The sequence below is a fragment of the Taeniopygia guttata genome, chromosome 27, assembly GCF_048771995.1.
Source record: "Taeniopygia guttata chromosome 27, bTaeGut7.mat, whole genome shotgun sequence".
Taxonomy (NCBI): domain Eukaryota; kingdom Metazoa; phylum Chordata; class Aves; order Passeriformes; family Estrildidae; genus Taeniopygia; species Taeniopygia guttata.
The window spans coordinates 1,708,653-1,722,870 of NC_133052.1; the positions used below are offsets into that span (position 1 = coordinate 1,708,653).

Here is a 14,218-nt window from a genome sequence, read left to right on the forward strand (position 1 = left end):
ATCCCTTCCAATCCTTGGATCCCTCCTGATCCTCGGATCCCTCCTGGCTCTGGGATCCCTCTTGATCTTGGGATCCCTCCTGGCCCTCAGATCCCTCCTGATCCTGGGATCCCCCCGGAATTTTGGGGTTTTTAAAGCCACATTCGCGTTCCAGCTGCAGCCGGGAGAGGAGCAGAGCCGGGGATGGGCTGCGGCTCCTTCCTGGATCCCCCCCAAAATCCCATCCTGGGAACGAAACATCTCCCGGCAGGAACCGGGAGAGCGCTGAGGACAAACTGAGGGCGCTGATCCCTCTGCCCGCGCTGAGTCACCAAGGCAAATTCCAAAAGGATGAAAAACCGGGATAAAAAAGGATGGAAAAGGAGAGATAAAGGCGGGAAGAGCCGGCCCCAGCCCCAGGAGAGCGTTGGAGCCGCGGCATCGCCCGGCGTTGCCATGGAGACGCAATTTGGAGCTCTGGTGCTCTTTGCCATCATCCTCGCTCCCCCCTCTCGGTTGAATTCCCGGGTTTTATTCCTGGTTTTTATTCCTGGTTTTTATTTCTCGGTTTTATTTCTGGATTTCATTCCTGGTTTTTATTCCTGGTTTTTATTTCCCTTTTCTATTTCTGGAATTTATTCCTGGTTTTCATTCCTGGTTTTTATTTCTGGATCTTATTCCAAGTTTTTATTCCTCGTTTTTATTCCGTGTCTGCAGCCCAAGGGGCTGATTCAGGTTTGGGGTGGGGATGGGAACATGGACAGTTTTGGGGTGTGGTGGGAAAAGGGATTGGGATCCCCCTCTGGATCCTCCACCCTGGAGGGGCAGCGTGGGGCGGGGCCGGGAATTCCAGGGGGTCTCCAGCCCCAGAATCCACTCCTGAGATTGGGAAATATCCCAGGATCCCAAATTTCCTGGATGCCATCATATTCCTTGTGCTCATCCCATCCATCCATCCATGGATTCCATCATCCATCATCCATCCATCATCTATTCATTATCCATGGATTCCATCATCCATCCATGGATTCCATCCATCCATCCATCCATCATCCATCCCAAAAAATCCCAAATCCAGGATCCCCCCCGTCCCTTCCATCCCCGCGATTACGTCTTCACGGAACCCCAAAATCCTGGAATTATCCCTTGGAGAAGTCCCCAGGTGCCACACCCTGAACATTCCCAGAAATTCTCCCTCCGCCGTGTCCCTTCCAGGAATTATCCTTAAAATCCAACCTCAACCTCCTCCAAGGAAAAAATTCCCAAATATTTTTGGGAACTCCTGGAGCAGCCGGGCTGACATTGCCACCGTGTGGGGACAGCGCGGCAGCGCCGGCGACAGGAAAAATCCCAAATTCGGATTATTTTAGGGAAAAAGAACCCCGGGATGGGATTTGATAGGTTTTTATCTCCTTTTGGACAAGAACAGACGGGTTTGGCCAAAGGATTCCCACATTTTTCTCCCAAAAAGAGGGATTTTCCACAGGATTCTCCCCATTGGAGGAGTCTTTCTACATGATTCCCAGGTTTTTCCCAAAAAGGAAGGGGATTTCCACAAAATTCCCTGATTTCCCCCAAAAAGAGGGAGTTTTCCACAATATTCCCATATTTTTCCTCCAAAAAAGAGACACTTCCACAGGATTCCTGTATTTTTCCCACAAAATATTGACTTTTCCACAGCATTCCCATATTTTCCCCAAAAAAAGGAACTTTTCCACAGCATACTCCTATTTTTCCCCCAAAATATTGACTTTTCCACAATATTCCCATATTTTTCCCCCAAAATAGAGACTTTTCTACAATATTCCCATATTTTTCCCGAAAAAAGGAATTTTCCTCAATATTCCCATATTTATCCCCCAAAAAGAGGGACATTTCCATAAAATTTCCAAGTTTTTCCTCAAAAGGAGGGATCTTCCCACAGGATTCGCATGTTTTACCTCAAAAGGAAAACAGGGAATTCGGACAAATCCAGGAATTTTGGGATGAATCTCCTCTCCCTGAGCATTCCCTGATTTTCTTTTTTTGTCCCCAATCCATTGTTTTTTTGGGATCAAAACCTTTCCAAAGTTTCCCATCCTAAGGGAAGCCACGATCCTTTTAGGGCCGAGTCCTTCCAAATGGGATTTTCCCTTTTTTTATCCCCAAAAATCCCAATTTTTGGACAACAAAACCCCTCCCCCCTTCCCTTCCCCACTCTTCCTGCTCTTCCCAAATTCCCGAAAATTCCAACTTTGCATTTCTGAGCGCTCCGGGGTCGCTTTGGGGTCAGTGGGGTCACCGCGGGTCACCGAGCAGCTGCTCCGGCTCTCAATCCCTTGGAAAATCCCCAAAATCCCAGGAATTCGGGATTAAAGTAAATGAAAATAATTGAATAGACAAATATAAAAACTTATAATATATAAACAAATGTACAAATACAGAAGTGCAGAAATACCCAGATGCACACACCAATAAATACCCAATTAAATACCCAGTTAATAAACAAAGATATTCCAACATTCCAATATTCTGATATTCAGATATTCCAATATTCAAATATTCAAGCCTTTGGATATTTGGATGGTCCAAAATCCAGATATTCCGATATTCAGATATTCCATTATTCAGGTATTCTGATATTCAGATATTCCAATATTCAGACATTTGGATATTTGGATATTGCAGCATTTTGATATTCCAATATTCTGATATTCAGACATTTGAATATTTCCATATTTGGATATTCAGATATTCCAATATTCCAATATTTGGATGTTCAGATATACCCGTATTCAGATATTGGGATATTTGCATATTACAATATTGACATATTTGGATATTGGGATATTCAGATAATCAAATATTCCAATATTCAGATAGTCCCATATTCAGATATTGGGATATTCATATATTCAGATATTGGGATATTTCAATATTCAAATATTCCCATATTCAGATATTGGGATATTTAGATATTCTGATACTCCCACAGTCAGATTGTTTGATTTTCAGATTTTTTGATATTCAGATATTCCAATATTCAGATATTCCCATATTCAGATATTTGGATATCCAGATATTCCAATATTCTGATATTTCAATATTCAGATATCTGGATATTCCTGTGTTCAGACAGTGGGATATTCATATATTCTGATATTGGGATATTCCGATATTCCAATATTCAGATATTCAGATATTGGCATATTTGGATATTCAGATATTGAGAAATTTAGATATTCTAATATTCAGATATTGGGAAATTCTGATATTCTGATATTCCAATATTTAGATATTTCCATATTCAGATATTTGGATATTTGGAAATTCAGATATTGGGATATTTGGATATTCAGATATTTGGACATTCAGATATTGGAATATTTGAATATTCAGACATTCTGAAATTTCCATTTTTTGGCCGAGCTCATTCCCCAAAAAACCCTCCCCAGGGTTCCCTCGGTGGGACCCTGGAACATCCCAATCCTTGGCTCTTCCCGGCCTAAAAAACCCTAAAACAGTAAAAAAACCCCAACTAAAATAGCAAAAAAAACCCTAAAAAAGTAAAAAGTAAAAAAAAAAAAATCTAAGAATGAGCCGGGAGGTGAAGGGGACACGGAGCCGGGAATTTGAGATAAAATGAATTTATTTGATATTTAAATGAGTTTATTTGGGATAAAAACGCGGTTTTTTGGGATTAAAACGCGTTTATTTGGGATAAAAACGCGTTTATTTGTGATTAAAACGCGTTTATTTGTGATTAAAACGCGTTTATTTGGGATAAAAACGAGTTTATTTGGGATAAAAAGTAGTTTACTTGGGAGAAAAATAAGTTTATTTGGGAGAAAAATGAGTTTATTCGGGCAGCACCTCCCGCCTGTGCCCTGCTTACCGCTGTATAAATAGAAGACATAAATTAAAAATAAATATATTTATAAATAGAACTCATTTCCATGTCCTTACAGCGAAATCCCGAGTGGAATTTCACCTTTTTCCCAAAAAATATTCCTAAAATTTGCCCTCCCAGATTTCCTGGGAAATGACGTCTCCACTCCTCCCCTCCCCCCCTTCCGCTCGGGGGGCTCCGGCTGCTCCCCCAAATTCCCCCCTCGGGATTTTTGGGGTGAATCCTTGAGGATTTGGGGAATTTTCCCGGAACATTTTGGGATCTCCTGGAAAAGGGTAAAAAAAAAAAATTCCAAAAATTCCGAATTTTTCCTCCTCGCTCCGCTCCTCCCTCCCGGCCGAGCTCAACCCAAAGGTAAAATAAAATGGCTCTGGCGTGGAAAAGCGAATTTAACCCCAAAATTCCCAGCAAAGCTCCAGCGCCGCTAGAAAAAAAAATAAATCGGATTTTTTTTTTCATTTTGGCCGTTCCCAAACCCCTTTTTGGGAACAAAGAAGGATTTGGGATTTTTTTATTTTTACTTTATTTTTTTTTTTATCGTTGGAAAAATTCCCTCGAGGAAATTCTGCGGGATTGGGTTGGAAAATTGGGAATTTTTGGTGTATGGATGCTGGAAAAATTGGGAGGTTCCTCAGGGATCCTTTTGGGATCAGCGGGGAAAGAATTTTTGAATTATTTTTAATTTTTTAAATTTTTTTTAATGTTTTTTTTTCCCCTCCACGCTCGCTCAGGAATTCGCTTCCTCCTCCTCCTCCTCTTTCCCTCCTCCTTTTTTCCTCCTCCTCCTCCTCCGGGCTCGTTGCTAATTTGGGATCTCTCAACAAATACAGATTAAAATTTTAAAAAAACCCATACAAAAACCCCCAAAAAAACCCAAAAAAGAAGAAAAAAAATCAACTTTTCGTGCCGGAGACAAAAAAGGAGCTCAAACCCACCACAAAGGAATCCAACGCTTAAAATTCAAATTTTTTTCTCCTTTTTTCCCCCCATTTTCCCCCTTTTTGCCAAGAGGAATCTGCAGCCCAGGGTTTTTTGCTGTTGTTTTTTATTTTATTTTATTTTATTTTTAATTTTTGGGTTTTTTCTTTTGGGAAAGTTGCTAAACACCGAAAAAACCTCGGGATTTAAAGTTGGAAATAAAGTTCAGCAGCTCCGAGGCGTGCGAGAGAATTCCCCTTTTTTCCCCCTCTATTATTTCCCTTTTAAAATTTATTTTCCCCTCCCTCATTTTTTTTTCTTCTTTTTTTGCCCTTTTTTGGTATTTTTCCCTTTTTTTCTTTTCCTTTTTTTTTTTTCATTTTTTTTCCTTTTCCCTCTTTTCTTTATTTTTCTTTTTTTTTTCTTTTTTCTTTCTTTTGCTTTTTTTCTTTCCCTTTTTTCTTTCCCTTTTTTTCTTTCCCTTTTTTTCTTTCCCTTTTTTCTTCCCCCCACCTTTTCCCTTTCCTTTTCTCATTTTTTCCTTTTTAAATTTTTTTCCTTTTTTTTTTTTTTTCTCTTTTCCCCTCATTTTTTTCGCCTTTTAACAAAGAATTTGACCGGAAAAAAAAAAAAAAGACAAAAAAAAAGTGAATAAAAAAGGGGAAAAAAAAAAAAAAAGAAGACTACAACTCCCTCACAACTCTCTTTTTCCACCACTCTTCCTGCTAATAAATCCAATTAATTCGCAATTAATTAATAAGCTGCAGGATGAATTGTGGAGCGAACCGCTTAAAAGGAACATTTTTCACGCTTTATTAAAAATATTCCTCCACACACCCATCCCAGAGGAATTTGGGAAGGAGCAGCGACCTCTTCAAGCAACCCAAAAAAAAAAAAAAAAATCGAAAAATCCATTTAAAACCGCGGAAACAAAGCGGAGGCGCCCGCGCTGCCGCCGCCTCGGAACCTCGGTGATTTGGGGTTTTTATTTGGGGTTTTTGATTTCATTTTGGGGGTTTTTGGTTTGATTTTGGGGGTTTTGATTTGGGGGTTTTTGGTTTGGGGGTTTTGAGTTGGGGGTTTTTGATTTGGGGTTTTTATTGGGGGTTTTGGATTTAATATTGGGGGTTTTATTTGGGGGTTTTGATTTAATTTTGGGGGTTTTATTGGGGGTTTTAAAATTAATTTTGGGGTTTTTAATGTAAGGGTTTGTTTTGGGATTTTTTTATTTAATTTTGGGGGTTTTGATTTGGGGTTTTTGATTGGGGGTTTTGGTTTTGGGTTTTTGATTTGGGGTTTTTGATCTAATTTTGGGGGTTTTGGATTGGATTTTGGGGGGTTTTGATTTAGGGGGTTTTGATTTGGGGTTTTGGATTTGGGTTTTATTTGGTTTTGGGGTTTTTGATTTAATTTTGGGGTTTTGATTTAGGGGGGTTTGATTTGGGGTTTTGGGTTTAATTTGGGTTTTTTTATTTGATTTTTGGGTTTTGATTTAATTTGGGGTTTTTCCTCCGAGGGGGTGCCCCCATTGTGTCTGCGGGGTTTGGGGAGGGGGCGAGGCGGAAATTTGGGATTTGGGGACCCCCAAATGGAGCCGGGGGCGTTCCTGGAGGTGTCCCCAGAGAAATTTCTGGACCCCCCCCCCCAGGAGCCCCCCGAGCTTTGTCCGCTCGGGGTTGATTTACACCAACCCCCCAAAAAAAAACCCAAAAAAAGGGGATTATTTGGGAGGCGGAGGTGGGTGCGGGGCCGGCCCGGCCGATGAGAGATGTTTGACTTTTTGATTTTTTTTCTCTTTTTTTTCCTCGCCGAGGAGGGGGCAGACGAGGAGCCGAGCCCGGAGCAGGAATTGGGTGTTGGGGAGATGTTGCCAAGCCTCGAGCGGAGCGTTTGAACGCGAGATCTTGCTTATTTTTGGGTTTTTTTTGTTGTTTTTTTCCTTGTTTTCTTTTCACCTCCCCTCCCCCTCTGGCCCCTCTCCGGAGGGATGTGTGTGATCAGCGAGTGGAAACACAAATGTCTTGATTTTCTTGATTTTCCCTGCCCTTTTTTGAAAGGGACAAAGTAAAAAAAAACCGCAAAAAACACCCAAAAAATGTTCTTAACCTGCGAGGGCACTTTGGGGATCGTTCCGGCCACCATGGACTACAACGTGCCAGCCCGGCCGGGCCATTTCCACGCTGGCTACCAACAGATCGAAGGCATCAATTTGGGTTATTTACAAATCAACGGCACCCAAATGTTCGCGCTGGCCCAGGTGCTCAGCGACCTTTTCAAGGACATCCCCAGGACCACCATCAGCAAGAAAATGGAAACTTTAAAAATCAAAAGCCGCCGCTGCGACCTGGCCGAGCTGCGGACCCTCAAAGCCATCAACTCCGTGCCCACCCGCGCCGTGAAGTGTTCGCTCATCTCCAAGGCGGACCTGGAGGCTCTCTGCACCTCCTGCCGGAGCCTCCGCCGGAGGAAGAGGAGGAGGAAGAGCAGGAGGAGGCAGCAGCTGCTGCCGCCGTCCTCCGGGGGGTTCTTCCCCTGCCCGCGGCCCCCTCCCTGCAGAGCCAGCGGTTGTTGCGCTGCCCCCGGCCGGGCAGTGCCGCCCCCCGGCCCGCAGCAGCTCCAGCCGGTCCGCGGGGGGATTTTTGGGGGTGTCCCGCCCGGTTCTCCCCGGTATTTAGCGCTGCTGCACCCCGCGGCCGCGCAGCCCTGCGCGCTCCCGGCCGCGCTCGGTACCGCGGGCCGGTACCGGAGGGGTCCGTGCTGGCCCAGGGGGCTCGCCCCGGCCGGAGCGGGGCCGGCGGCCGGCAGGAAGGGTCGGTGCCGCGGTTTCGCCGTTTCCAAGCGCCAGGGAACGTCCGCCGGTTACTCCAGCGATTCGGATTCCAGCTTGGACCTCGCCGCCTCCAGCGCCGCCACCTCCAGCGACTCCTCGGAGGAGGAGGAGGAAGAGGAGGAGGAGGAGGAGGAGGAAGAGGAGGAAGGGGACAGCTCGTGCAGCAGCGAGGAGGGCAGCTCCTCGGAGTCGGAGAGCAGCGGGGACTCGGTGCAGAGCACTCGGTACCGACAGGCGGCCCTGCCCCGGTTCCAGCCGCACCGGGAAGCGCTCGGGGAGGAGCGGCCGGCGGAGCCCCCCCCGAGCAAAGCGCTGCGCCCCGACCCCGAGCTCCTCTTCCTCTCGCAGCACCTCTGGGCCCGCACCCTGCGAGCCTCAACTTTGGAAAGTTTGAGCGCGGCCGCAGCGCCGGGGGCTCAACCGGGGCTCTCCGCGAGGCACGAAGCCTCCCCTGCTTCCTCCTCCTCCTCCTCCTCCTCCTCCTCCTCCTCGCCCCCTCCCTCCCCGAGCCGCAGCATCCCCGGGGGGGCCCCGCCACAAAAGGAGCGCGGCTCTGGGGAGGCCGGGGGGAAGGATTTGCACAAAGACGCCTCGAACAAAAGCTCCTGCTCCGAGCGGCCCCGCGGAGCCTCCCCGGGGCCGGCGCCTTCCCCCGAACCGGCCCCGGAGCTGCGGCCGAGCCCCGCTGCCCTCGGCGAGCCCCGACCGGAGCATTTCGACCGCTTGATCCGCCAATCCAAGCTGTGGTGCTACGCCAAAGGATTCAACGTGGACGGGAAAGGTTTGAGGCACGGCCGGGGCAGCCCGGAGCTCTGGAGGGGAGCGGAGCTGCGCTTCCAGCCCGGTGGAACCGGAGCCGAGAGCCCCGCGGCGTTGCGAGGTCGCCGGGATGGCAACTCCAAACGGCGGCGACTCGCCAGGGTCACCGAGAGGCGACGCGGCTCCTCCAAAACCAGACCGCCAAAAAACCCCAGGAGGAATTCCAGGAAGGGAAACGAAGCGAAACCTCGGAATTCTTTCAGCCTGATGGGCAACTTCCCCTGCACGCCCTCGCTGGTGGTGGGCGAGGACGGGGATTTGTGCCCGGCCTCGTCGCTGGGTGGTAAAAAGTCCTGGGCGCTGGCCAAGACGCACCCGCTGTGGCGGTGGCACCTGGGGGGCAGCGCCATCCCCGTGCCCCCCAGCCCCAAATTCCGCACAGGGGTCGCGGAGGGTCCCTGAGGAGCGCAGGAGCCGCTCCAGGATCGCGGGAGGTGCCGGGGATGGGAGCGGGGGCAGCGCGGCCCCGCGGGGGAAAGGGGGTGGCTTGGGGGGGTTTGGGGGGGTTTGGGGACGTTTTGGGGCTGTTTTGGCCCGATTTGGGGATGTTTTGGGGCCGGTTTAGGGACGTTGTGGGGCTGTTTTGGCCCACTTTGGGGACGTTTTGGGGCTGTTTTGGCTCAATTGGGGCTGATTTAGGGCCGGTTTGGAGCTGATTTGGGGTTGATTTGGCTCGATTTGGGGCTGATTCTGAGGACGTTTTGGGGCCGGTTTGGAGCTGATTTGGGGCCCGTTTGGGGCTGATTTGGGGTTGATTTGGGTCTGATTTGGGTCCTACTTGGAACTGATTTGGGGCTGTTTTGGGGCTGAATTGGGTCCAACTTGGGGCCGATTTTGGCCCCACTTGGAGTTGATTTGGGGCCGATTCGGGGCCTATTTGGGGCTGATTTTGGCCCCATTTGGGACTGATTTGGGTCCAATTTGGGTCCAATATGGGACCGATTTGGGTCAAATTTGGGACCAATTTGGGTCCGATTTGGGTCCAATTTGGGGCCAGTTTGGGGCCAGTTTGGGGCCGTGTGTGATATTGGGTTTGGGAGGAATTTTAGGGTGAGATTAAAACCCAAATAATTCCCCAAAAATTCCATGCACTGCTGGAAACGAGGGGGTGATTCCCAGGAAAGGGATTTAGGGATAAAGCAGCTACTGGGAAAACTGGAAATGAACTGGGATTGAACTGGGAATGAACTGGGAATAAACTGGGAATGAACTGGGAATTAACTGGGAATAAGCCGGGAAGGAGCTCCCGACCCTACTCCAAAAAAAAAAACCAAAACCCAAAAAAACCCCAAACCCCAGCCCTCATTTCTCCTTTTCCCTCCATAAAAAATTGAATTAAATCAATAAAAATCCCATTCCTTTCCAGGCCAAGTGGATCCTGGGGAAAATCTGGAAAATCCAGAAAATCCCGATTTTCCAGCGGTGTTTTCCTGGTGTAGGAGCAGGGAGGAAACACCAAATTTTAAAAAAATCTGGAATTTTGGGAGGTTGGGAGAAAGTGGGAGAGGTGGAGAGGAAGTGACTTGAAGCAGCTCCGTGGAAATGTGAAAAATATTTTTAAAAAGTGGTGGAAAAGGGGAAAAAATGAGGAATTTGTGGGATAATCATCCCTGGAAAAGGTTTGGATCCAGGAAAAAATCCGGGAAAATCGAGAATGAAAGGATTTGATCCTGGCTGGAATTTCCACCCCTCCCCTCACTTGAATTTTCCCAAAACTTTGGAAATTCCCGATGGGATTTTCAACCCATCATAGCCCTCAAATTTTTGCTTTGGAAACTTAAAAAAACCCCAAAAAAATCAAAGTTAATTTGGTTTTTTGGGTTGTTTTTTTTTTCTTTTTTTTTCCAGGATCCCACTTGGAAAATTCTTATTTTTTGCTCCAAAATTTAGGCCTGAAAACAAAAGGAAAAAAAAAATTCAAAATTAAAAATCGTTGTGAGGGGATAAAGGAAGGATTGAAAGGAAAATCTTCACATGTGGCCTGCTGGACTAATTCCTTTATTTTAAAAAAATAAAGAAAAAAAAGGGAAAAAATTGGGGGAAAAAGGGATTTATAAAGGCCGGGAATATTTGGGATGTGCTGTGCGTGGTTTTCTCTGGAAGTGGCGAATTGGTGCTAAAAGATGTTTATTTAATTTGGATTTTTAGCAGGTTTTTTTGGGGGTTAAATCACTTTTATTTGTTTATTTTGCCCCCTCCCGCTGAGCAGAGCAGCGGGAAATTCCCACGGCAAAATATTGGGATTTTCAAGCAGTTATTCCCAAAAAAATCCCCCCAAACAAGCCCAAAACATGGCGAGAAAATCAGATTTTTAGGGGAGGTTTTCCATGGAATTTTAACCCGGGTGGGGTTAAAAATATATTTTGTATTTTTTTTTTAATGGAATTTTAAATAATTTGCGGGTGGGGTTGGGGAAAAAAAAATATCCCGGGATGTGCGCTGGGGATGAATATTTATATTTATATTTATAATCCTATATAAAAATCATAGAAATATATTAAAAATAGTATAAATATGTTAAAATCCTGTATAAATATAAATATATAAATATAAATATTTTAATCCAGCAACCTCCAGACGCCGCAGCTCCCTCCCCCCCAAAAATAAAAAAAAAACTCAGGAATATTTTTTGGATAAAATCACCTCGGGAATTGTGGGGGGAGCAGCCCAGATTTTTATCCCGGTGTAAATACGGCTAAAAATTCAATTTTTCTATTAAAAAATTCACATTTTTTGGGCAGAGATTTTGTTCGTTTCTCCGCTGGCGCGTGGGGTCGGGATGTAAATAATTGTGAATATTTGTAAATATTTGTAAATGTTCTGTAAATCTCAATAAATTCTCTGTAAATGTCCTGTAAATGTTACGGGGTTGAGGGAAAAAAATTCAAAATACCTCAAAATTTTCATTAAAAAGGCGCCTGGAGCGGCAGAACTGCCCCAAAAAATATTCATTAAAATAAAAATTATCATCTTGATGTTAATTATGGTAATTTTCGCTTTGGTTTTGAGGTGTTGGAGGGAATTTAAGTGACCAAAGAATAACAAAAAATCAATTTTAAATAAGAAATAGATTGAGGGGGGTGGAGCTGCAGAGGGAATAGACGGAATAAAAGAAATATAAATTTAAAAATAAAAGAAAATACAAAATTTTGGGCTGGAATCGCTTGGTTTGAGGGGAAAATCAGCAAATTTGGGGTGGTTTGGGGGTAAAATTCCATTTCCGGGAGAGAAATTCCCTTAAAGGGGAGAAAAATGCAAAAATTTGGAATTTTTTTGTCATAAAATTCATTTTTGTGTTGATTTTTGGTTGGGGTCAGAGGAAAGTGAAACAAAAATGGGAAAAATAATGGGAAATCCCAATTTTCCTCCTCTGGAGTGGAAATTCCCAATCCTCTGGGAGAAAAAAAAAATGATGATCCCAATGGGATGAGCTGTGGGAATGGGAATCTGGGATTCGGGAATGATGGTCCCAAAAGGATGAGATGGAGAATGGAAATCTGGGATATGGGAATTATGATCCCAATGGGATGAGTTTTGGGAATGATGATCCCAAAAGGATGAACTGCAGGAATGGGAATCCTGGATGAGCTGTGGGATTGATGATCCCAAAGGGAGGAACTCTGGGAATGGGAATCAGGGATGAGCTGGGAATGATGATCCCAAAGGGATGAGCTGGAGGATCACATTGGGATCATCTCCAAGATGGGAATCTGAAAGGGATGGGCTGGAGAATGGGAATCCGGGATGAGCTGGGAATGATGATCCCAAAGGGATGAGCTGGGGAATGATGATCCCAAAGGGATGAGCTGCAGGATCACATTGGGATCATCTCCACGATGGGAATCCCAATGGGATTTGCTGGGAAATGGGAATCCGGGATGAGCTGTGGGAATGATGATCCCAAAGGGATGAGCTGGGGAATGACAATCCCAAAGGGATGAGATGGAGAATGGTGATCCCAAAGTGATGAGTGCAGGATCCCAGTGGGATGAGCTCCAGGATGGGAATCCCAAAGGGATGAGCTGGAGAATGGGAATCGGGATGAGCTGGGAATGATGATCCCAAAGGGATGAGCTGGAGAATGGAAATCTGGGATATGGGAATGATGATCCCAAAGGGATGAGATGGAGAATGATGATCCCAAAGGGATGAGGTGGGAAATGATGATCCCAATGGGACGAGTTTTAGGATCAGGATCCCGTTGGGATGAGCTGCAGGATGGGAATCCCATTAGGATGAGCTGTAGGATCGGGATCCCATTGGGATGAGCTGTAGGATCGGGATCCCGTTGGGATGAGCTGCGGGAACAGCTCGGTCTCCTGGGGTTATTCCCAATTCTGGGAGGTTCCTCCCTTCCCCTGCAGCCCCCAGTGCCTGGGGACCCGAGGACACCAAGGGACACTTGGCAGGGACCCGCGGACACCGAGGGACACTTTCCTGGGGACCAGAGGACACCAGGGGACACTCGCCAGGGGACCAAACCGATTTTTAGTGCCGAAAATCTCGGTTTCAGTTTCAGGTCCCGTCGCCCACCCCAACCCCAAAACTCAGCGGCAGTAATGGAGAAAACGCCCCAAAAACCCCCAAAATTCGTCTGGGCAGAGCAAACCCTTCAAAAATCCCTTTAAGCCAAATTTTGGTGCCAAAAATCTCAGTTTCAGTTTCGGGTCCCATCACTATTTTGGGCGGAGGGAAGGAAGAGGACAGCGGGGAGGGTTCGTCTAAATTCGGAAATCACCCCAAAAATCTGCTGCTGTCGGCAGAGCAGAGCGGCGGAACTGCTCCACGCCCTGCTGGCGTGGTTTTAATTTAGTCACGGGTTTAATTAATGCGGAGGTTAATTAAAACTGGTTTTAGAGCCCCTGGGGAATACTCAGATCCATCCCAAACTCCTTCACCCACCCCAATTTTGGGCAATTTAACCAAAATTTCCCATTCCTGGGGCTCGTAAAGCCCCCCCAAGAAAATATTTCAGCCTCGGGATGGATGTGAGTCAGGGCTGAGCTGATTGGTACCACTCATTAATTACTCATTAATTACTCATTAATTAGTTCTGATTCATGCTGGAGCAGTGCCTGTGAATTTTCCACATTTTTTTTTGGGGGGGGGAAGCTCAAAGTTGTCAGAATTTGGCCGATTTTTGTTTGCCAAGGGCCTAGTCGTGATTGATTAATTGATTAATTTATTAATTAATTAATCACTCAGCAGTGATTAATTCCTGGGTCACAGCCACAGAATTCCTGATCAGCAACTGAGGGGGGGTGGGAAATTCCAGCTCATCTTGATCCTGTCCCTCCCTGTCCCTCTCTGTCCCCCCTGTCATCCTTGTCCCTCCGTCCTTGTCCCCTTGTCCCTCTGTCCTTGTCCCCAGGCCCGCTCCACCTCTCCTGAAGCTCCTTGAGGCCCTGGAAGGGCTCTGAGGTGTCCCTGGATCTTCTCCTTGCCAGGCTGGAGAATCCCAAATGTCCCAAGTGTCCTGAGGCATGGATGGAGATCATGGATGGATGGATGATGGATGACGGATGGAGTCCATGGATGGATGATGGATGGAATCCATGGATGGAGAGATCATGGATGGATGGATGGATGGATGGATGATGGATGGATGGAGTCCATGGATTGGTGGATGGATGGAATCCATGGATGGAGATCATGGATGGATGGATGGAGATCATGGATGAATGGATGGATGATGGGTGGATGGATGGATGGAGATCACGGATGGATGATGGAATTCATGGATGGGTGGATGGATGGATGGAGGGAGGAAGGGATGGATGGAG

General features: G+C 46.3%; 1 protein-coding gene across 2 annotated transcripts; it reads left to right on the plus strand.

The window, feature by feature from the left end:
- Positions 1 to 5,347: 5,347 nt before the first annotated feature.
- EPOP (elongin BC and polycomb repressive complex 2 associated protein) lies at positions 5,348 to 9,042 on the plus strand. Of its 2 annotated transcripts, none has more exons than XM_030256361.4 (2): positions 5,348 to 5,757; positions 6,600 to 9,042. In XM_030256361.4, the coding sequence occupies exon 2, from the start codon at positions 6,882 to 6,884 to the stop codon at positions 8,835 to 8,837; it is 1,956 nt and encodes a 651-aa protein (XP_030112221.4). In that variant the 5' UTR covers positions 5,348 to 5,757; positions 6,600 to 6,881; the 3' UTR covers positions 8,838 to 9,042. The 2 variants fall into 2 exon arrangements, with proteins under 2 accessions (XP_030112221.4, XP_030112220.4); XM_030256360.4 differs by having other exon boundaries at positions 6,603 to 9,042.
- The last annotated feature ends 5,176 nt before the right edge of the window (positions 9,043 to 14,218 follow it).

Excerpts from the sequence above, each read along its gene's own strand:
- EPOP (XM_030256361.4), top strand. The coding sequence starts at position 6,882 with ATGTTCTTAACCTGCGAGGGCACTTTGGGGATCGTTCCGGCCACCATG.